The 22,495-nt window shown below is 36.8% G+C and overlaps 1 protein-coding gene across 8 annotated transcripts in view; it reads right to left on the reverse strand.

Moving 5' to 3' along the window:
• Nucleotides 1-22,495, reverse strand: part of MIGA1 (mitoguardin 1) — a 95,818-nt gene that overhangs the window by 15,743 nt on the left and 57,580 nt on the right. For 6 of the 8 annotated variants that reach the window (XM_082355519.1, XM_082355518.1, XM_082355516.1 and 3 more), the window contains exons 8-12: nucleotides 17,108-17,208; nucleotides 4,300-4,418; nucleotides 3,972-4,044; nucleotides 2,822-2,908; nucleotides 1,300-1,398 (exon numbers count right to left, since the gene is read on the reverse strand). In XM_082355519.1, the coding sequence (XP_082211645.1) occupies nucleotides 1,300-1,398; nucleotides 2,822-2,908; nucleotides 3,972-4,044; nucleotides 4,300-4,418; nucleotides 17,108-17,208 (479 nt within the window). The remainder of the gene's footprint in view (nucleotides 1-1,299; nucleotides 1,399-2,821; nucleotides 2,909-3,971; nucleotides 4,045-4,299; nucleotides 4,419-17,107; nucleotides 17,209-22,495) is intronic. The other 2 variants (XM_082355517.1, XM_082355520.1) reach the window with 2 other exon arrangements.

Consider the following 22,495-nt stretch of genomic DNA (forward strand, 5'->3'; position numbering starts at 1 on the left):
GTTTGTTCATTTGTTTTGTATTTTAGATTCCACATGTGAGTGAAATCATACAGTATTTGTCTTTCTCTGCCTGACTTATTTCACTTAGCATAATACCCTCTAGGTCCATCCATGTTGTCACAAATGAGAAGATTTCTTTTTTTTTTTTATGGCTGAGTAATATTTGTATTGTTCAAGACCGTTTTGGCAGAAATGTGGAGAGCAGAATAGAGAGGCGGAAGAGTGAATGCAAGGAGGGGAGGAGCAGGCAAGAAATGAGGGAATGCAGAAACCCTGAGGTAGTCCAGGGCAAAACAACAGTTACTCGGACTACCATGGGGCCGGCAGGAGCAGAGAGAAGTTGAAGAAACTGAAAGATATATAGGTGTTAAATTGACAAAACTTAGAGATGAATATGGTAAAGTAGACGAGGACCAGGGACGTGTAAAGGATGAGTCCCAGGTTTTGGGCCTACGCAACTGAACGGATGCCAATTCCTTCACTGAGTGAGGGAACACCAGAGAAGGAAAGATTGTGCCTCCGTGTTTCTGCACCTACTGTTTTCTCTGCCTAGAAAGCCTTTCAGCACCTTGCAAACTCATTCTTTTAGCTTCCATAACAACAAAATATTCCAGGCTCATCATGTGCTTTCTCTATCCCAGTGCAGAAATCAGCCATTTTTCCAAGAAGTCCTAGTTCCTTTTAGTGGAGAGTGGTACTTAGAAGTTAAAATCTGTGTGCTAGAAATAATTTCTTTTGAGGTGTTTCTGCTCCCAGACCCTCTCAGTGAATAGAGCTAGGAAGTTTATGTGTGTTTATGTATATGCAAACTTTCTATTTATTTCCCTATCTATCTATCTATATTGTAAACTATAAATTCACACTGACAGCTCCAATTCTAATCCTAGCTTTTTTATACCTCCCTTCTCTGACAGTGAGCTATCTGGCTCTGATCATTCTTAATATATTTAATTGTTTGCTTGATCCTGTGTATGCAGTCAATTCCCTGGCCCCACTGTCCTACCTGAAACCGTCCTTGCACAGGCTACCATTACCACCCTGCTGGGGCCTGCTCACTGACTTCTGGATGGAAGAAAGGGAGAGAAGGAATGAAGGGCTTCCTAAAAAAACAGTATTTTCACCTGCTGCCTCAACGTATAAAGACTGTGGTTGCTCTTGTTTCTGACTCTGTCATAGCCACCGTCACACAATTGGTTTTACTGTCATTTAACAAGGACAAGGAAACAGTGGCCTCAAATTATGTAAATATTATGAGTAAATAACTAAGGGGGACAAATATCATAAAAAATTTGAACTTACTCCTCTAGCAGCCAGTTCCATTTCAGTACTATCCCAGTGATCAGTCTGCTCTAAAAAATAGATCATTTCATCAAAAACATCTTCAAACTTCTTCGGATTCTGTAGAAGAAAACACACTTTAATCCTAAGCCCGACTTTATAACAAGGCTCAAACCTACAAAGTAAATAAGTTACTCTTCAAGTAAGTTTGTTAGATCTTCATTCTATTAGGTAACTGAATTAAAACGCATTTTCAAGGGATGCCATATTCATTTGATTTAATATTTTGTTAGTCCAACATTTTGCAGAAGCCAAGACTAAGAATGTAAGTAAAATGTCATAAGCAAACTGCTTACTACTCAAATATGTGTGCTTATTTAGGTCAGTCCTTAAGATGAAAACTTGGTTACAGCAGATACTACGTGAAGCTTTCGATGCAGTTCTATTCCTTTTGGAGGAACTCTAGTTCAAATCAGTAGGTTTATCTGCCTTGGGAAGGCCAAGAAAGCAACATAAGATTTACACTGGGTTTATTGTCTTTCTAGTGGTAGCAATTTGATAGGCAGAACAAGCTATTGTGTTGTTTTAATTTTAATTTCTTTGACAATAATGCTATGCAACTTTTTCATATAATCATTAAACATTCTGTTTCTTGTTAAAAAAAAAAGATTTACATTGGGAATTGCAAGTAGTTAATATCCGAAATTTATGTTGTATTTTTAATAAATTTGCTTTCCCATTTATCATTTATTTAATCATCATAAGAACTCTCTGAAATAGGGTAACATAAATAAAATTCTATTCTACAAATGAGGGAACTGAGGTTCAAAGGGACTGGGTCTGAAAACCAGGTGTTCAAAGGGCTCAGAGAAAGTCTGGTTTTTGTTTTTGTTTTTTTTCCTCATCATCTGGACACAACCTGCATAAAGGAAAGTGGTTCCTCATAGTCTTCATAAAGTTCTTGCCATTGCTTCTGCCTCTGTCAGTCCCATGAAGATGAGTAAGAGTAAGAGGCAGCTCAATTTGTATTTCCAGATTTCTGAGATCTATACTACTTCCTGGAACCTTCTTACTGAACAGGATTGAGGGACGTAAGAGAAGAGGTATTAGAAATAACAATAGTAGTGGCTGTAGTAGCAGATCTAATGATAATTCTTACCATGACATTCACAAGTTTTATGGCAAATTGAGAATAATTTATCAACTTGATCAAAACAGTGTGAACTTTATACAAAGAAAATAAATGAACCCAAGTAGAAATCAATGCTCTTTGGGTTATTTATTTATTTATTTTTTGGCCATGCCATGCGGCATGAGGGATCTTAGTTCCCCAACCAGGGATCAAACCCATGCCCCCTGCAGTGGAAGTGTGGATTCTTCACCACTGGACTGCCAGGGAAGTCCCTGGGTTATTTATTTTCAATATGTGAACCTTTGTAATTATCTACAGAAACAGTTTCTTCTATTAAAAACTTAATGCATCTTAATCTTCAGCTCAACTGAAATAACAACAATAAAAAACCTGCCAACAAAACAAGTTTACCTTTCGCGCTTTTACAATTAACGCTGATAAAATTTTCCTCCCACTTTCAGCAAGGAATATCCTGTTGGCTGTTTCTGAAAGAATTACCTGAAAAATATCCATCCCCAAACAAAGAAAAAAGAAACCTGTAATTAATCTGAATGGACATTTGACTTTATAGCATATCTATGCATAAATAACTGAAATACAGTCAATACATGGTATGTGACTCTATTTCAGCAGGCAGACCACAGAAAAGGTCCTAAGTTAGTAAAGTATAAATAGCTCTTGAGGGCTTCCGTGGTGGCGCAGTGGTTAAGAATCTGCCTGCCAATGCAGGGGACACAGGTTTGAGCCCTGCTCCGGGAAGATCCCACATGCCGCAGGGCAACTAGGCCCAAGCGCCACAGCTTACTGAGCCTGTGCTCTAGAGCGCGCGAGCCACAACTACAGAAGCCCGTGCACCTAGAGCCCGTGCTCCGCAACAAGAGAAGCCACTGCAGTGAGAAGCCTGCGCACAGCAAAGAAGAGTAGCCCCTACTCGCCGCAACTAGAGAAAGCCCGCGCGCAGCAACGAAGACCCAACACAGCCAAAAATAAATAAATAAATAAAACAAATAAAATTTTTTTAAAAAAGAAAAATACTTAAAAATATAGCTCTTGAATATATAATAAAAAAGATTAAAGGGAGATAAATATGAATTTAAATTCTGTTCAATTTCATATTAGAAAATCCAAAATAAATATTATACAACTCCAAAACATAGAAAAATAAAGATAATTTTGTTGTTAAATGACCTTATTTCATTTTAGGAAATCGATGATTTCACATCTGATTCAAATAAAAACATTCTAGAACACACACTAATTGATAATAAGAAAAAGGATCTATATTTTAAGCAGCAATTCATACACATACATCTTTAGCATCAAAACATTCTATTTTGACAAAATGTGGTAGACCCAGGAAGTTATAGCAGAGGATGACAAATGAAGACAAATGAAGGGAAACAGCAGGCAGGAAAAATAAACTTAGCAGACTTTTTATTTGCCAATAGGAATAAGGATAATAAAGAGCAAAGGGCTGTCCTGTTTATATGCAGCTGGACTCTATGGCATGAGGGTGGGGATGAGTGGCTGGATGAAGTCACTTACTGTTAAAAAAAAATACCTGAAAAGCCTGTCGAATACAGTGAAGTTTGGCAAGAAAATCACTGTCTCCTAGGCACTCCAACATTTCAGTTCTAAGTAATAAACAGGGGAGACAACTGTTAAAGTGCATTTAAGATCAAGCCTACTACAAATTTGGACTCGAACAAGGCTTAACCTCGGGACCTTAATAAAAAAACACATGTCTTTTCAGTACTGACAAAACATGTAAAAATAATTTATTTTGAGCCTAAAAACATATTTTCCCCTATTCTCATAAATATTTTTAACAAATATCAGACAAACATAGCAATAGCACTTAATATTTTTTAAAAACATAAGCATGATACCTAAGCACTCTTGAGTAAATTTTTCCTTCTTCAACTAAATGCATGGCCTCTTCATAAAAAGGGCAGTGGCAAAGAGACTCCAGACTGTAGATATGCTGTACTTCTTTGTGTTCTGCAAGCTAAGAATACAGTGGGTTAAAACAGACTACACTGATACGAGAAGAAAAACGATAAAAAATAGAAAATAGGATCTTGCTAATATTAAAATATACTCAATTTTATTAAAATGTGAAAATAATTCAGTAATATTTTACAGCTAGTAAGATCTGAATTCATTTTATTTCAAAATTCAGTTGTAAAAAAAGAGTAAAACTTTATAACAAGCTTAGCTGATTTTGAATCCAACTACAGTTCACCAACAAGAAAAACTGATGAAGCATTGAAAAAAAAGAAGAGAATTTTATCATCCAAAGAATGCTTAAAAGTATTATAACTCATGATTGTAAATGAAGTAAAGTTTTCTACAAAAACACTGTAATAATCTCAATTTGGCTAATTCTAGGGAATTTTTTTTTTATATGTAGCTTTGACTAACCTTTGTATAACTGAAGAATAGTCATGTACCTATGGCTAGCATAAAAACTCTACAAATGAAATTCCAGCCTTCTGATAGTTCATTAAAAAACAACAACAAATTTGTTGTACAGCAGAAACTAACACAACATTGTAAAGCAATTATACTCCAATAAAGATGCGAAAAAAACGAAAATGATGACAAAAAAAAAACCCACTGCAAACACTATAGAGTTGCCAGCTAAGCAGGAAAACTCTGGAGTGATTTTATTTTTCAATACCAGGTGATCCATTTAAATGGGATGCTGTAGAGGTTTTTTGTTTGTTTTTAATAACAGCTTTACTGAGAGATAATTCACATACCATAAAATTCACCCATTTAAGTGTACAATTCAGGGGCTTTTTAGTATATTCACTGGGTTGTATAATCAGCACCACTTTCTAATTTCAGATATTTTTACTATGCCAACAAGAAACCCTCTGCCCATCAGCAGTCACTCCCCATGCCCCTTTCTCTCTAGGCCCTGGAAACCAATAATCTTTCAGTGTCTATGGAATTTCCCACTCTGGAAACTTCACATAAACTGAATCAAGTAATATGTGGCATTTTGTGTTTGGCTTTTTTCACATAGAATAACGTTTCCAAGGTTCATCTATAACGTAGCATATATCAGTACTTCATTCTTTTTTATGGCTGAATTGTATGGATATACCACACTTTGTTTATCCTTTCCTCAACTGATAGACTTGTGGGTTGTTCCCACTTTTTGATAATCATGAATAAGAAAGACTGCTTTGAACATTTATGTACAAGTCTTTTATGTTTTCAATTCCCTTGAGTATATACCTAAAAATGGAAGTGTCAGATGGTAACTCTATGTTTAACTTTTTGAGGAAACTGTTTTGCAAAGTGGCTGCACCATTTTCCATTCCCACTAGCAATGTATGATGATTTCAATCTTTTCACACCTCTGCCAACAATTGTTACTGTCCATCTTTTCTTATTATAGCCACCCTAGTGGGCGTGAAGTGGTTTAAATTTCTCTAATGACTAATGATGTGGAACATCTTTTATCTCCTTATTGGCCCTTGTATATCTTCTTTGGAAAAATGTCTGTTCAAATCCTTGGCGCATTTTTAATTTTTATTTATTTATGGCTGTGTTGGGTCTTCGTTTCTGCGCGAGGGCTTTCTCTAGTTGTGGCAAGCGGGGGCCACTCTTCATCGCGGTGCGCAGGCCTCTCACTATCGCGGCCTCTCTGGTTGTGGAGCACAGGCTCCAGACACGCAGGCTCAGTAATTGTGGCTCACGGGCTCAGTTGCTCCGCGGCATGTGGGATCTTCCCAGACCAGGGCTCGAACCCGTGTCCCCTGCATCAGCAGGCAGATTCTCAACCACTGCACCACCAGGGAAGCCCCCCTGGTGCATTTTTAAATTGGGTTATTTGTCCATTTATTGTTGGGTCGTAACAGTTCTTTATATATTCTGGATATAAGACCTTTATCAGATACATGATTTTCAAATATTTTCTCCCATTCTACTGTCTTTTCACTTTCTTGGTGTCCTTTAAAGCACAAAAGTTTCTACTTTTGATAAATGCCAATTAATTGTTTTTTTTCTTTTGTCCGCCTTAACTTTTTCTTTTGTGCAGAACATCAAGGTTGGCCAGAGGTGAGAGGTTAGGGATTTCTAAGGTCTTTCCTGGACACATGCATAGCCCTGCACATGCTTATGGCCTTCTAGATTCTCAGAAATACATTGGAGCTTTTCAAAGCTCCCTATAAACATCTCATTGCCCAATTTTTCCTTTTAAAATTGCCCAATTTTTCCTTTTAAAAATTGGGCAATGAGGCAGCTCCAGTGTTAAACAATTACCACTGATATTTTTCAACAAAGGCTCTAGGGATAGAAATTTTGCACAGAGCAAGCTCTAAGTCAGGTCAAATAAAGACAAGTCCTGAGAATGCAGCTTTGCAAGGAGCTGCCATACAAGCCAAATAGTGACAATTCTCTAGTGATGGGACTTTTGGGAAGCTCCAAAGCCATTAAGTTTCTTCCAGTGGCTGCTGAGCCCCTGATTTTCCCAGTTACCATAGTTATGAAGCTGTTGGTTTTCAAGACTGCTGTGGAGAGAGGGCTAGAAACAGAACCAGTTAAAAATTTACAAAGTTTACTGTTCTTATGGAGATTCAGCTATTTTCCTTGAATAAATCCTCCTTGAATTTTTACAAATGTTTAATTTTCAGAGTTCTGAAAATTTTGATTTTCGACAATTTTTGCCAGTAATCATTGCTTTTGTGAAGGAGATCTTTGGAAGTTATTACTCTACTATTCCAGAAGTGTTTCTCCATGCTGTAGTTCTGGCACTTCATATGCACCCATGCTGGGCTAAATGCTTTAACTTGATTCATCTCATTTCTTTACAACCACTCATAAAGTAGGTACTATTACTACCCACCTTTTATAGGTAAAGAAACAGAGATTTAGATTAGCAGGAACTTGCCCCAAGGCCCACTACTAAATGGTAGAACTTAAAACCAGGCATTCATTCCAGAGCTTATATGTACTTTTAAATATCAAACTATATGTATTCTCCTATCAGCCTTATCCAAAAATCCAAAGAAGAATAAGTTTACACATCAGCATTATTTAGGACAGTATATATATGTCTATTAGTCCAGAGGCAAAAAAAAAAAAAGTAAACAAAATGACAATACCTGTCATTATATACTGTCTGCTTTAAGTAATATTTCCCGCATGTTTTAAGGAAGATATATTATGCTAAAGGCAAAGTGTATTTGAGGTTAAAAAAAAAGCTAACACTTTAAAAAATTAGAGTGGAAATATTTTAGATATTAAATAATTTAAAGTTTTGTACCACTGTCAAAACAAATAGGATCTATGTACACCTACCAGCAGAGAAAAATTCTAAGGAGGAAACTGGGGCTCCAATTAAACTCTCTACGTAAAATAATTTATACTAATAAGAAGTGAACAAATCCAACAATGAGGGATTCCAGGATCAAGTCTTGATTTATTAGTCTATCTTGTTTATTTGTTGGTTTGGCTGAGGTGATCGTTTAAATTAAGTCTCTTAAAATAAGCCTGCAGCTGTGAAAATACATCATATTGAAGATTTGACACTGGCTAACATTATCATCAATTCTTCATAAGAGACAATGATAACTAAGAAACATTAATTTAAATAATGTCTTAAGGACTTCCCTGGTGGCACAGCGGATAAGAATCCGCCTGCCAATGCAGGGGACACAGGTTCAAGCCCTGTTCCGGGAAGATCCCACATGCTGCGGAGCAACTAAGTCCGTGTGCCACAACTACTGAGCCTGCGCTCTGGAGCCCGCGAGCCACAACTACTGAGCCCACATGCTGCAACTACTGAAGTGTGTGCCTAGACCCCGTGCTCCACAACAAGAGAAACCACCGCAACGAGAAGCCTGCGCACCACAACGAAGAGTAGCCCCGTTCGCCACAACTAAAGAAAGCCCGCACACAGCAGCAAGACCCAACGCAGCCAAAAAAGTAAAAATAAAATTAAATCTTAAAAAAAAAAAAAGTCTTAAAGTTTTTAAAGCAAAAAACAAATCATTAAGATGATGGCTTAAATTCTCATTTTAGCATGTATCTTATAGGAAGAATTTTTTGGACAAAATTCCCAAAAACTTTTTAAAAGGTTTCAGAAAAAGATTAACATTTTACTAGAGCTGTTACTTCAGAAGCAGTCAGAAACACAGTTTAATCCCTGCATAACATGCAATTTACCATGCAATTTACCATTGAAAAGGGTTCTTTTTCTTTGCTGGTTGAAACTTGAAATGTCCTTTATTTCTAAATTATTTAACATCCCAAATTACTTCCCCCTTGCCCTCCATGAGATGCAAGAGGGACTAGGTCTTATCTTCTTTGACAAGCAATGACTTTGCTGAATGTGAAGTAGTATTTTTAAAAGCCTTAATATTTTTTAAAAGCTTCTGAACAACCATGAAAGAAATGTCCGAAGTTCCAAAACTATTATAAGTTGGGGCATAAAATAGGCTAAGTTCAATTTTAATACGGACTATTTTTTACATTTTCCTTTCAAAATAATCACATAAAATTACAAATAGGACTTACAGTTAAAGAAAGCAAGCTGATTGTATCTCCTATGTCACTAATAGAAAAGAAATAAAAAAGGAAATAAACCCACAATAACCACCTTCTAAAACGGCCCTCATAATGATTCTCTTTCTGGTACTTCATACCTCATCCCACGTTGAAGAGGGCTGACCTGTGTAACCAATAACATATAGAAATAATGGAGTGTGATTTCTGAGGCTAGATCATAACAGTCACTGCTTCTGTCTCACTCTCTCTTGGGGAAGCCAGGTGCCATGTTGTGAACAGGCTCCAGCAGTCCTATTGAAAAGTCCATAAAACCGTAAAAACTTAGGTTTTCTACCAACAGGGAGCACCAACATGCCATTCATGTAAGTGATCTTGGGGCAGATTCTCCAGCTCCAGTTAACCTTCAGATGACTGTAGCCCCAGCCAACATACTTGACTACAACTTCACAAAAGACCTCAAGCCAGAACCATTTCCAAATTCTTGACCCTCAGAACAATGAGATAACAAATATTTGCTATTGTTCTTATTATTGTATGGGAAATAACTGGGGGAGTGGGCAGGTGTCCAGTCTCAGAATTTCTGGAATCACTTCTTTGTGCTGGCAACCTCGGTGACCTTGAGCATGCTGAACTCGCAGTCTTGATCAGGGGCCAGCCTCCCCCACCGTGACAGTGTCACCAATCTGGATGCCCCTGAAGCAGGGGGACAGGTCCATGGATATATTCTTATGTATTTTTGGATGTAGTGGAGGTAGTCTCAGCGGACAACAATAGTCCTCTGCATCTACATCTTGGTCACCACACCAGATAGGATCTGCCCTCAGATGGAGACATTACCAGTAAAGGGACATTTCTTGTCAATGTAGGTGCCCTCAATGGCCTTCCGGGTGCCTTGAAGCCCAGGCCAATGTTCTTGTATTGCGGGAGCTTCTTCTCGACAGTTTCTCCAAGCAGGACCCTCTTTTTATTTTGAAAAATGGTGTCTGCTGCCTTTGGTAGAGACGCTCAGTCCAGGAGTCACTCCGTATCTAATATATGCGGCTTCACAATTAAATACCAAAACGACGGGCTCCTTGGATTAGCCCTAGGACTTAGTTCTCACAGGACTAACCCTAAGGCCCAAGAGCTCCAGAAAACCACCCCATAAGACATGGATTTTAAGAAGGTGACTCCTAAAATGCTTGTGCCTCTATTAAACTCCAAGTGTGGAACCCCCAGGATTTAGAAGGCTCTAATCTAGATTAACACAAAGACACATGCCCTCTACTTGATTTAATCCCTAGGAAATTGAGGACTCTGGCAATTAACTCCCAAACTGGGGCATGTGGTCCCACTCCTTAGCACACACTTCTGAGACCCAGGACAGGACTTACAGCCTTGGCACCAGCCCCCAGCCCACACCTGAATTCTATTGGTTTTAAGACAATAAGTTGTGGGTAATTTATTACATAGCAACAGATAACTAACATAACAGTGGAAATAATACTAAGAGCAAAAGGAAGACACACAGATTTCCAAACACTGGAAAGCAAATGGAAGTGTGTGGACAGATGAAAGAGATGAGGAAGCCATAGTCCAGAATAAGTTCAAGAGGGGATATAGTCAAAGAGGAGACATTTGCTAAGCAGAGCCTCAAAGAGAACCAGGCTCACAGTGAGCAGGTATGCAGGCAGGACTGAAGAAGAGGGATTGAAAATAGTAGTTTAAATGAAAGTCTGTCCAAACAACTGTAGTTGTCCTATATCTTATTCTACTCTCTGCCCCAGAAAAAAAGAATTTGCAACCAGAGAACATTTCTTTTTAAAAATTACTTGAACGGGGGCCTCCCTGGTAGCGCAGTGGTGAAGAACCTGCCTGCCAACGCAAGGGACACAGGCTCGAGCCCTGGTTCGGGAAGATCCCAGATGCTGCGGAGCAACTAAGCCCATGAGCCACAACTACTGAGCCTGCGCTCTAGAGCCCGAGTGCCACAACTACTGAAGCCCACATGCCTAGAGCCTGTGCTCCGCAACAAGAGAAGCCCGCGCACCGTAACGAAGAGCAGCCCCTGCTCGCCGCAACCAGAGAAAGCCCTCGCGTAGCAACGAAGACCCAATGCAGCCAAAAATAAATAAATAAATAAAATAAATTTATTTAAAAAAAAAATTACTTGAACGGAAATTCCGTGGCAGTCCAGTGATTAGGACTCCACGCTTTCACTGCCAAGGGCCCGGGTTCAATCCCTGGTCAGGGAACTAAGATCTCACAAGCTGCGCGGCGCAGCCAAAAAACAAACAAACAAAAATTACTTGAACTACCTGGGGAAAGTAAGTCTGCTAGGGTGAGTGATGGGTCCCCCGGAGTAAGGCCCTCTGCATTCTGAATCCAGGTGTGCCCTGACTATTAGGCTCTTTACAGACCATTCATCCTAAAGAAAAGCCTGCCCATCAGCAACCTCAAAGAAGTCAACTGAGGCCAGTTATCGTTCCTGTTCACCTATTCAAGGAAGAAACAAACAGAAAACAATCCTCTAAACCTCCACAATCTACCTAAGGAAATCAGTTCAGTCACCAGCTAAGCTTTCAAATTTAAAAGAAAAACCATCAGCACAAGAATGAAAGCCCAAGATAAAAGAGACAAAACTAACCCCAGAGGAAGTAAGATAATTCCCGATTGCTATAAACAAGTGCTATCAAGTCAGAGAGGTACAGCAAAAGCTTTCCAAGCTTCCTTTTAGACTATGAGTATAGGTATCTGAATTATAAGAAATAAATTTTTTCTCTTTAAAGAGCACCCTAAAATTTATATATTAAACATACACGCAGTGCAAAGTGGTAATTCTAAGAAAAACTAAATTTACAGCTAAAAACGCTCTCTCTGCAATATTAGTTTCTACCTATCAAATGACAATCTCTTTAACAGATGGGAGAGTTAGGAGAGTACTCAATGCAGTGGTACCCTAACATTAAAAAGACTTTTCAGAACTTGAAAATTAAGCTAAGTGAAAGAACATCAAACACAAAAGATCATATATTGTGTGATTCTATTTGTATGAAATGTCCAGAATAGGCAAATTCATAGAAACGGAAGGTATAGGAGTAAGTGCCAAGGGCGATTAGGCAGAGAAAAGGGAGAGAAAAGGGAGCAATGACCAATAGGGAGGGGTTTCTTTTGGGGGTGATAAAAATGTTCCAGAATTAGAAAGTTTGCACAACTCTGAATATACTAAAAACCACTGAATTGTATACTTTGAAACAGTGAATTTTATAGTATGTGAATTATATCTCAATAAAGCTATTATTTTAAAAAAAGACTTTTCAGAGAAAAAAGGCTCTGGTTCCAAACCAATGTTTGGCAAAGCTTATACAGGAAAATTTTGTTAATCACTTTCACAAATGACTGACCAACCTTGGAGAAAAGCCTATGCCAGGACTTGTTTTAATAATCTAAATAGGCAAAAACTCTTTCTGATAATTCTGAATAAAGCTTTCAAATGATCACAAACTGTTTAACTTCATAAGGAGTTCTGGTCTTATTTTCTTAATAACTTTCTTCATTAAGCAGTTTTTCTTAAGTGCTTGGCAAATAGTAAATGCTATTAAAAATAATTTAACAAACATTTCTTAGTACGCAATTTATCTTGGCACATTCACATTCTGAGATCATACATTTATACCCTAGAAGCATTCCTAGGAGGTTTCTCAGATAGTGAGCCCTTCTTGTGGTATTCATGCATTTTGTTTTCCATAAGGATTGTTTTTAAAATTTATCAAAGCTTTGTAACTTAAACCACAAATTTAAAGTGAGTACAATGAATACTTGGCAAAATATTTTTTAAGGTTGCATGTTATAAAGAAACTTTAGAGCAATTTGCTCTAAAGGTATACTGTTCTTCACAGTGGAAAAAATGCAAAGTGACTTGCAATTCTCTTTACAAACCATTTAGGACATAAGTGTCTACAGAAAGAAAGATAAAAAGCATTTGACAAAATACAACATCCCTTTATGATAAAAATTCTCAACAAATTGGTATAGAAGGAATGTACCTCAACATAATAAAGGCCACATATGACAAGCCCACAGCTAACATCATATTCAACAGTGAAAGGTCAAAAACTCTTTCTCTAAGACCAAGAACAAGACAAGGGTGCCCACTCTCACCAATCCTACTGAACATATAGCACTGTTAAGTTCTAGCCAGAGCAATTAGGCAAGAAACACAAGAAAAGACATTCAAATCAGAAAGAAGTAAAATTGCCTCTGTTTGTACATGATATGATCTTATACACAGAAAAACCCTAAAGACTCCACCAAAAAACTATTAGAACTAATAAACAAATTCAGTAAAGTTGCAGGATACAAAAATCAATATACAAAAATCAGTTCCATTTCTATACCCTAAAACAAACTATCAAAAAGAGAAATTAAGAAAAGCCCCATTTACAATAGCATCAAAAAGAGTAAAATACTTAGGAATAAATTTAACCAAGGAAATGAAAAATCTGTATAGTGAAAACTATAAGATTTTGATGAAGAAACTGAAGAAGACACGAATAAATGAAAAGATACTCGTGTTCATGGATCAGAAGAATTAATATTGTTAAAATGTCCATACTACCTAGAGCCATTAGAGATTCATTGCAATCCCTATCAAAATTCCAATGGAATTTTCCACAGAAACAGAAAAAAAAATCCTAAAATTTGTGTGGAACCACAAAAGACCCCAACTAGCCAGAGCAATCCTAAGAAAGAACAAAACTGGAGGTATTTTACTTCCTGATTTCATACAATAATACAAAGCTGAAGTAATCACACAGTATCATACTAGTACAAAAATAGACATAGACCAATGGAACAGAATCAAGAGCCCAGAAATAACCCTTGCATATAAAGTCAACCAATATTTGACAAAGGGGCCAAGAATATTCAGTGGGGAAAGGACTCTTCAATAAATGGTAGTGGGAAAACTGGATAACCACATGCAGAAAGACATTGGAACCCTATTTTACACCACTCACAGAAATTAACTCAAAATGAATTAAAGACATAAACATAAGACCTGAAACCATAAAACTCCTAAAACAAAAACACAGGGAGAAAAAGCTCCTTGACATTTGCCTTGACAACAATTTTTTGGATATGACACCCAAAGCACAAGCAACAATGCAAAAATAAACAAGTGGGATTGAATTAAACTAAAAAGCTTCTGTACAGAAAAAGAAACAATCGACAAAATGAAAAGGCAACCTACAGAATGGGAAAAAATATTTGCAAACCATCTATCTGATAAGGGGTTAATATTCAGAGGGCCTGAATAGACATTTTTCCAAAGAAGACACAAATGGCCAACAGGTACATTAAAAGGTGTTAAACATCACTAATCATTAGGGAAATGCAAATCAAAACTATAATGAAATATTACCTCAAATAGAATAGCTATCAGCAAAAAGACAAGCGATAACAAATGCTGGTGAGGATGTGGAGAAAAGGAAACCCTGGTGCATGGTTGGTAGATATGTAAACTGGTACAGCTACTACAGAAAACAACATGGATGTTCCTGAAAAAATTAAAAATATAATTCAGCAATCCTACTTCTTTTCTGGGTATATACCAAAAAATATAATTCAGGGCTTCCCTGGTGGCGTAGTGGTTAAGAATCCGCCTGCCAATGCAGGGGACACGGGTTTGAGCCCTGGTCCGGGAAGATCCCACATGCCGCGGAGCAACTAAGCCTGTGCACCACAACTACTGAGCCTGTGCTCTAGAGCCCACGAGCCACAACTACTGAGCCTGCGTGCCACAACTACTAAAGCCCGTGCACCTAGAACCTGTGCTCCACAACAAGAGAAGCCACTGCAATGAGAAGCCCAAGCACCGCAACAAAGAGTAGCCCCCGCTCACCGCAACCACAGAAAAGCCTGCGTGCCGCAACGAAGACCCAACGCAGCCAAAAATAAAATAAAATAAATAAAATAAATAAATTAAAAAAATATATATGTATATAATTCAGCAATCCTACTTCTTTTCGGGTATATATCAAAAAAAAAATGAAATCACTATCTTGAGATATCTGCATTCCCATGTTCATTGCAGCACTATTCACAATAGCCAAGAAATGGAAACAAGTCAAGTGTCCATCAACGGATGAATGGATAGAGAAGATGTGGTATACATCATTTATATATATTCAATGGAATATTATTCATCCATGAGAAAGAAAGAAATCCTGTCATTTGCAACAATATGTATGGGGCAGGGCCTTGAAGGCATTATGTTACGTGAAGTCAGACAGAGAAAGACAAATACAGGTCACCCTTCAACAATGTGGTGGTTAGGGGCGCTGACCCCCATGTGGTTGAAAATAGTCATCCCCTGGTTTCCTCAAAGGACTGGTTCCAGGACCTGCCTTGGATACCAAAATCCTCAGATGCTCAAGTCCTATTGTTGGCCCTTAGTATTTGCAGTTTCACATCCTCGGATTCAACCAACTGCAGATAATGTAGTATGTATTTATTGAAAAAAATCCACGTATAAATGCACCTACACAGTTCAAACCTATGCAGTTCAGGGTCAACTGTACTGTATGGTATCATGTACATGTGGGATCTAAAAAAGCCAAACCCATAGAAACAGAGATTTAGAATGGTGAGTGCCAGGAACTGGGGGTGGGAAAAATGGGGAGATGCTGGTCGAAGGGTACAAACTTCCACTTACAAGATGAATAAGTTCTGGGGATCTAATGTACAGCATGGTGACCCCAGTTAACAATACTACATTATATGCTTGAAAGTTGCTAAGAGAGTAGATCTTAAACATTCCCACCACAAAGAAAAAAAGGTAATCATGTGAGGTGCTGGAGGTGTTAACTAACCTTACTGTGTTCATTATTCCACAATATATGTGTATCAAATCATCACTTCGTACAGCTTAAACTTACACAAAGTTATATGTTAACTATATCTCAATAAAGCTAGAAAAAACAGAAAGATAACCCTGTCTATATAGAATAGTAAAATGAAGAGGAAATAGCTTCTTCATAAAACAAGTAGATATGTTCTGTGTGTTGCAAACTATACAAGTATAAAAATATAAGGAAAAAGGTGAACAATTCAGGAGATGATACTGTAAGCAATAGTTAAAATATACATATACAGAAAAACCTTAAGACGATGAAAGATTATGGTCAGTACAGCTTTAAAAAAGGCAGAATCAAGGTTTAGGGTATAGGGTGTTGGAACACCTAAAGCTTTCCACACTAGAGCTTGAATTCACACATCAATTACAGATGTGTGATACTATCGATATGAAAAAGGACAGCATTAGTATCCAAAATCTACCATAAAAATGAAATAATTCTAAGACAAAATTGGCCATATGTGATTTTTTAAAGCTGTTTCAAGTAGAAAACATTATAAAAAGATGACCACTTTGCAATCTTCTCTTTGGATAAAAAATTTAAATCTCAGTGGAAAACAAATTACCCATAAATCTGTAATTCAGTGATCACCACTCCTTACACATTAGTGTATTTATATCTAGTCTTTTTTTCCTCAGCCTAAATACTCACATAATATACCACATACGTGTTTTTCTTTATTACAAAATTACAAGCATGCTCTCTATATAAAACCTACATACTACTCTTTTCACTTAACATATGTTCCCATGTCATTAAAAATTATTGGAAACATGTTTATGGCAATATAATACTTCAAATTATGGATGTTCCATAATTTGGCATTAAACTGTTGTCAGTTTTTCATTATTATTAAAAATGCTACAGTGAATATTTTTATATATAAATCTTTGAATCCGATCATTTCCTTGGAAAAAATACCTAGAGGTATGATCTCTCAGCTAAAGAATCTGAATATTTTTAAGACTCTTGATATAAGGTGAATTGCTTTCCATTGAGACACTTATATGCCTCACCCATAATCCACAGTGATGAAAGTGCTTATCTAAAGTTTGTTTACGTGTCCACCTCTCTAAAGAGACTCTAAGCTCCTGTGGGAACTTATATTCATGGTATATTCATCTTTGTTTCCTGGTATCATCTTTGTATCTCTGTATCTATCTACAGAGTTGATACTAAATAAATGGCTACTGAACTGAATTACAGCACAATGGCAAAACTGTATTCTCCACCTAAAAAGAATAAGAAATCCTCATTAGGAACATACATGTCTCACCTCTGCTGCTGAAGCAAAAGAATCAGTTGATGTGACACTCAAGGTGTCTCTCAGGCCAAAGTCATCCATATTCCCCTTCATGGTGATATCTGTATCTTTATCTTAAAAGAAAAGGTGAAAAGTTCAGAAATTGACATTCCTTGTCATTGCCATATTTCATATGCTATGGTTGGTTTTTCTTCTTCTTTTTTTGTTTAAACATCAGTCTTTATTTAGGATTCTGGAATCTAAAAGGAAAACAATACAAATCAATGGGGTATAATCTGACAAGACTCTCAAAGTGCTTCAAACTGATTCTGAACACTGCCAAGCAGAGGAGAAAGTACTATAAAGGAGACATGTTTATTTTTAAAAGATATTAAACTATTTCAGATTTTAAAAGCTTTTGAGTAAATAATAACTTAAACTGGTATATAATAACTGGAGTTGGATTATCTACCAGCTATCAGCATATACCACAGATAGTTTGAAACAGAGCAATTTAAGTTGCAAGTGGCCTTGCCCAAATTGGGATAACTGGTAGGTTCATTCAAATTAAATGAATTATTCGCATAAAATGTTGTCTGGCCAGTCACTTGTGATAAACTGACCAATTAAAATAACTCAGGAAGATATCTTCAGTCTTTAAGGTCTACTTTAAAACACTGAAAGGCCCAAAATGATCTGGTTTAGGCCCCTGATGTTTATTCTGCTTACTTGAGGATCAAATATAACTGCCCCAATGATTTTTTTTTAATTTATTTATTTTTTGGCCACACTGTGGCGGCTTGTGGGTCTTAGTTCCCCAACCAGGGATTGAACCTGGGCCCTTGGCAGTGAGGGCACAGCGTCCTAACCACTGGACCGCCAGGGAATTCCTCCCCAATGATTTAAAGGGTTGAAAAAGTTTAAAGGCATTTGTAAATGGCTAATATGACCATACCAAGACAGGCTACCTGTTACCAATACAAAGCATTCTGAATGTCGATGTCAATATCTTCACATACTATCATCAGGAATCTAACTGTTAACATTACATTTTCATTGGTACAGCTACTATGGAGAACAGTATGGAGGTTCCTTAAAAAACTAAAAATAGAGCTACCATATGATCTTGCAATCCATTCCTGGGCATATATATGGAGAAAAACATGATCCGAAAGGATACATGCACCCCAATGTTCATTGTAACACTGTTTACAATAGCCAAGACATGGAAGCAACCTAAATATCCATCAACAGAGGAATGGATAAAGAGGATGTGGTACATATATACAACGGAGTCTCATTCAGCCATAAAAAAGAACGAAATAATGCCATTTGCAGCAACATGGATGGACCTAGAGACTGTCATACTAAGTGAAGTAACTCAGAGAAAGAGAAATATCTTAATGATATGGCTTATATGTGGAATCTAAAAAGAAATGATACAAATGAACTTACTTACAAAACAGAAACAGACTCACAGACTTAGAGAAGGAACTTATGGTTAGCAGGGAGGAAGGGTGGGGGGAAGGGATAGTTAGGGAGTTTGGGATTGACATGTACACACTGCTGTAGTTAAAATGGATAACCAACAAGGACCTACTGATTGGCACAGGGAACTCTGCTCAATATTATGTAACAACCTGAATGGGAAAAGAATTTGAAAAAGAATATATATATATATATATATAACTGAATCACTTTTCTGTTTATAGTTTTTTAACTATCACAATATTGTTAATCAACTATACTCCAATATAAAATAAAAAGTTTAAAAAAAATTACATTTTCAAACAAATTCAGTACCCGCTTATAGATGTGAATACATTGTAGCAAGCAACTGATACTCTTCAAATTCTATCACAAGTATGAAAAAAGCAAAGAACAAAATATATACAGATTTTTACTTTGATTTTCAATCTGCTAAATTTGTCAGATACTTAATCTTCTTTGAAAAGAAATCGGAAATCTCTTTGGCTTTCATTAATTCAAATTTCTATTCCATCATTTTTTCCCAAAATAAAGTTCATTACCTTTACCATAAATGTTCCAAATCCTGTTTACAACCCCCAAGTACCAGAAAACAGACCTTTTGTGATGCTCTACAGGAAGTGTAAAGTTTTAAAAAATGCAAACCATTAATTTAGTTGAAACTCAAAAGTTTTGCCATTTGTATTCCAATCTCTAAGCCAAGCAGAAGAGCGAATTGGGACAAGGTTCATTCCTATTAAAGTATCAAAAATAACCATACGCATAGCATATTTTTTTCTACTTTATATTTGGTGGGACCATAGTTGACATTTTAACCATTTATCTTCCAAATTTAAGTTATAATTGTTTTCAAATGAAGCTTACATCAATCCTTTTAAAATACCTAACTTGTCAGTTCAAAATCCTACTACAAAATGACTATTAACAGAACAAAATCTGAGGTTAAATTATTCTATTTTCAAAAATAAAAGTTCTTTTAGGAATTTAAAATTTTTTCATCAAACTTGAGAACAAAACAACATAATCGTTTTACACTTATAAACAGGTCTAAAACTGGTATTTTGGGGCACTCAGGTATCCAGAAAAATTCCCAGTATTCTCTTTTCATTGCATATATGACCTTTGAAAATACATACACAAACTCTGAGGAATCAATTATTTACAAAATTAAATCAGCATTCATAACTTTCAAACCTTCATCTTCTTATTTTCCATCATTGGTATTAATTCTGCAAAAAAAAAAAATCACAGTACAACCTTCATTATGCCAAAGCACGTTTAAAGTGGGATTAAGTTACAAGTCAACTAAGTTAAATCTTGGTTCCATATGCCTTTTGCTATTTTCGGAGTAGAACACAGACATTTATCTTATGTCACTTTACCTTTCAGACATTACCCAGGAGCTGTTAAAAGTCTGTTTTACTTCACTCAACAGTAACCAGCCATTCTATGTCATCCAGATCAGCTACCATGGTCGTATTTTATTTTTTTAAAATCTAACAAAGAAAAGTGGCTCAGAGGAACTGGAAAGTCTTACTCATTAAACCCAACTTCATAAACCACAGACCATATCTCTCATTTCAGTAACTGTTATGATTCCTGGAATGACAGCTTAATAATTATGAAGAGAAATAATACATCTGTTTTTTAGATAAGCCAATAAAAAGTATAAAGAAAGAATATTGGGCAATATTTAATTGCTTTTGTGCAGTTTTAAAATTTTAATTTTTTTTTTTTTTTTTTTTAAGTTTTGGCTGTGTTGGGTCTTCGTTGCTGCGTGCGGGTATTCCCTAGTTGCAGTGAGCAGGGGCTACTCTTCTTTGTGGTGTGTGGGCTTCTCATTGCGGTGGCTTCTCCTGTTGCGGAGCACAGGCTCTAGGCATGCAGGCTTTAGTAGCTGTGGCACGCAGGCTCAGTAGTTGTGGCGCTCGGGCTTAGTTGCTCCGAGGCATGTGGGATGTTCCTGGGCCAGGGCTCGAACCCGTGTCCCCTGCATTGGCAGGCGGATTCTTAACTACTGTGCCACCAGGGAAGCCCTGCCACATGTATTCTTTACTCAAGTTTTCGGTTTCTCTTGAATCTTCTCCAACATATACATTTCTCTCCTTCTGTCTCCTTGCCCCATGCTACCCAGGAACACATACTGTTTTATAATATGCAGCTCAAGTACTATCTAACCCCTGCATGCATTCTCCTCCATAAAATACTTAATTTGTTGCTTCTATGTCACACAGTACAGAAAAGATGTTAAAACCGTGGGTTCTGGAGCCAGACAGCTTAGATTCAGTCTGACTCTGCTACTTTTTAGCTGTGTAACCTCGGGTAAGTTTCTTATCTTCTTCATTCCTCAGTGTTCTCAACTGTAAAATCGGAATAAAATCTACCACACAGGATTGTGTGAGAATTAAACAAGTTAATACAGTCGGCCCTCCATAACTACAGGTTCCACATCAGAGGAGCCAACCAACCACAGATGGGGGAAAAAAAAATCCAGAATATTCCAAAAGGCAAAGCTTGAATGTGCTGTGTGCCAAGAACTATTACATAGCACTTACATTGTATTTGCAACTATTCACATAATATTTACATTGTACTAGGTATTATAAGTAATCTAGAGATGATTTAAAGTATATGGGAGGATGTGCACAGGTTATATGCAAATACTACAACATTTTATATAAGGGACTTGAGCATCCACGGATTTTGGTATCCATGGGGAGTAGGGATGACTGTATATGTAAAGTAAGCACTGGATAAATGTTAGCTATTCATATTATTATGCAAAAGATAAGGACATACCATTTAATATATTCTCTGAATCTTTATTTAATTACTGCCTGAATATGCAACCTGTCTGTCCAGCTGAACTGAAACAACTTGAGTGGATGAACTTTCTTTTTTTCTCTTTCCTTTTTCTTTCATTTTTTCTTTTTTCTGATGGTTCCTACAGTTCTCAGTACAGCATTGAACACATTGTAAACTTAATTATTTGTTCACATAAACTAAATAAAACTTGTTATTATAGACTGACCATTCTCAACACATGAAAAATCCCTATTTTAAAGCCTCTCATGTATTTCTCCTGGGTTATTTTGCCTGTTCCATGACTTTAACTTGTTTTAAGAGCACTGTTAAAATTCTTATGTTTCTAAAATCCAACCCTAAATTAATTAAACTTATGATACTATAAACGTGAAATATGCAGCTTAAGCCCCTTAAGGACTCATCATTAACCTTAGAAGTGCCTAAAAGAAAGCTTTCCACATAATAGGGTGATTAAATATTAAAAAAATGCTCCATGTGTTGCCTCATTGGCTCTCAGTGGGGCAGCTTTTTTTTTTTTTAACCTTCTTAAATAGTAAATCTAACATTTTTAAGAACATTTTTTTACATGTCTCAATCATCCAGAACTTTTAAAACATTCATGCATAGACATAAACTATGTTCTTTGGAAGAACACTGAAAGTATACTGTTTACTTTTAACTAAATAGTCAAATATTTTAGGCCAAAAATCTGACTGGATTCAAGTCTTCCTCCTTCTTTAACAATCTCATAATTCACATATTACTTAAGTTTTTTCCAAAGCAGAATTTGCTTGAAAGTTATACAAAGAAAAAGAAAAAAACTAGAAGACACTTCAGCTCTGGAACTTGGAACCTCAAGCCTGGATCTATTTCTTTAAACCAAACCAAGTGGGTTTTCTGCATGTCTCACTTTTGCCATGCCCAGGCATATTCTATTTTCTGTCACTTAGAAGGCATCAGGTCTATTTTAACTTCAGCAGATTCTAGTGGAGATTCCAAAGATGCCACTCTTCTTTTCAAATCCAGGCTGTCCACTGTGAATTTTATAACACCAACAAGAAGAGGAAGCCTGCCAAATGTCTCAATGTCATCTGACTTCTATGTCAGCAGCTATTCTCCAGATGATTT

Source organism: Balaenoptera borealis (assembly GCF_965194805.1).
Source record: "Balaenoptera borealis genome assembly, chromosome: 1".
Classification (NCBI taxonomy): Eukaryota; Metazoa; Chordata; class Mammalia; order Artiodactyla; family Balaenopteridae; genus Balaenoptera; species Balaenoptera borealis.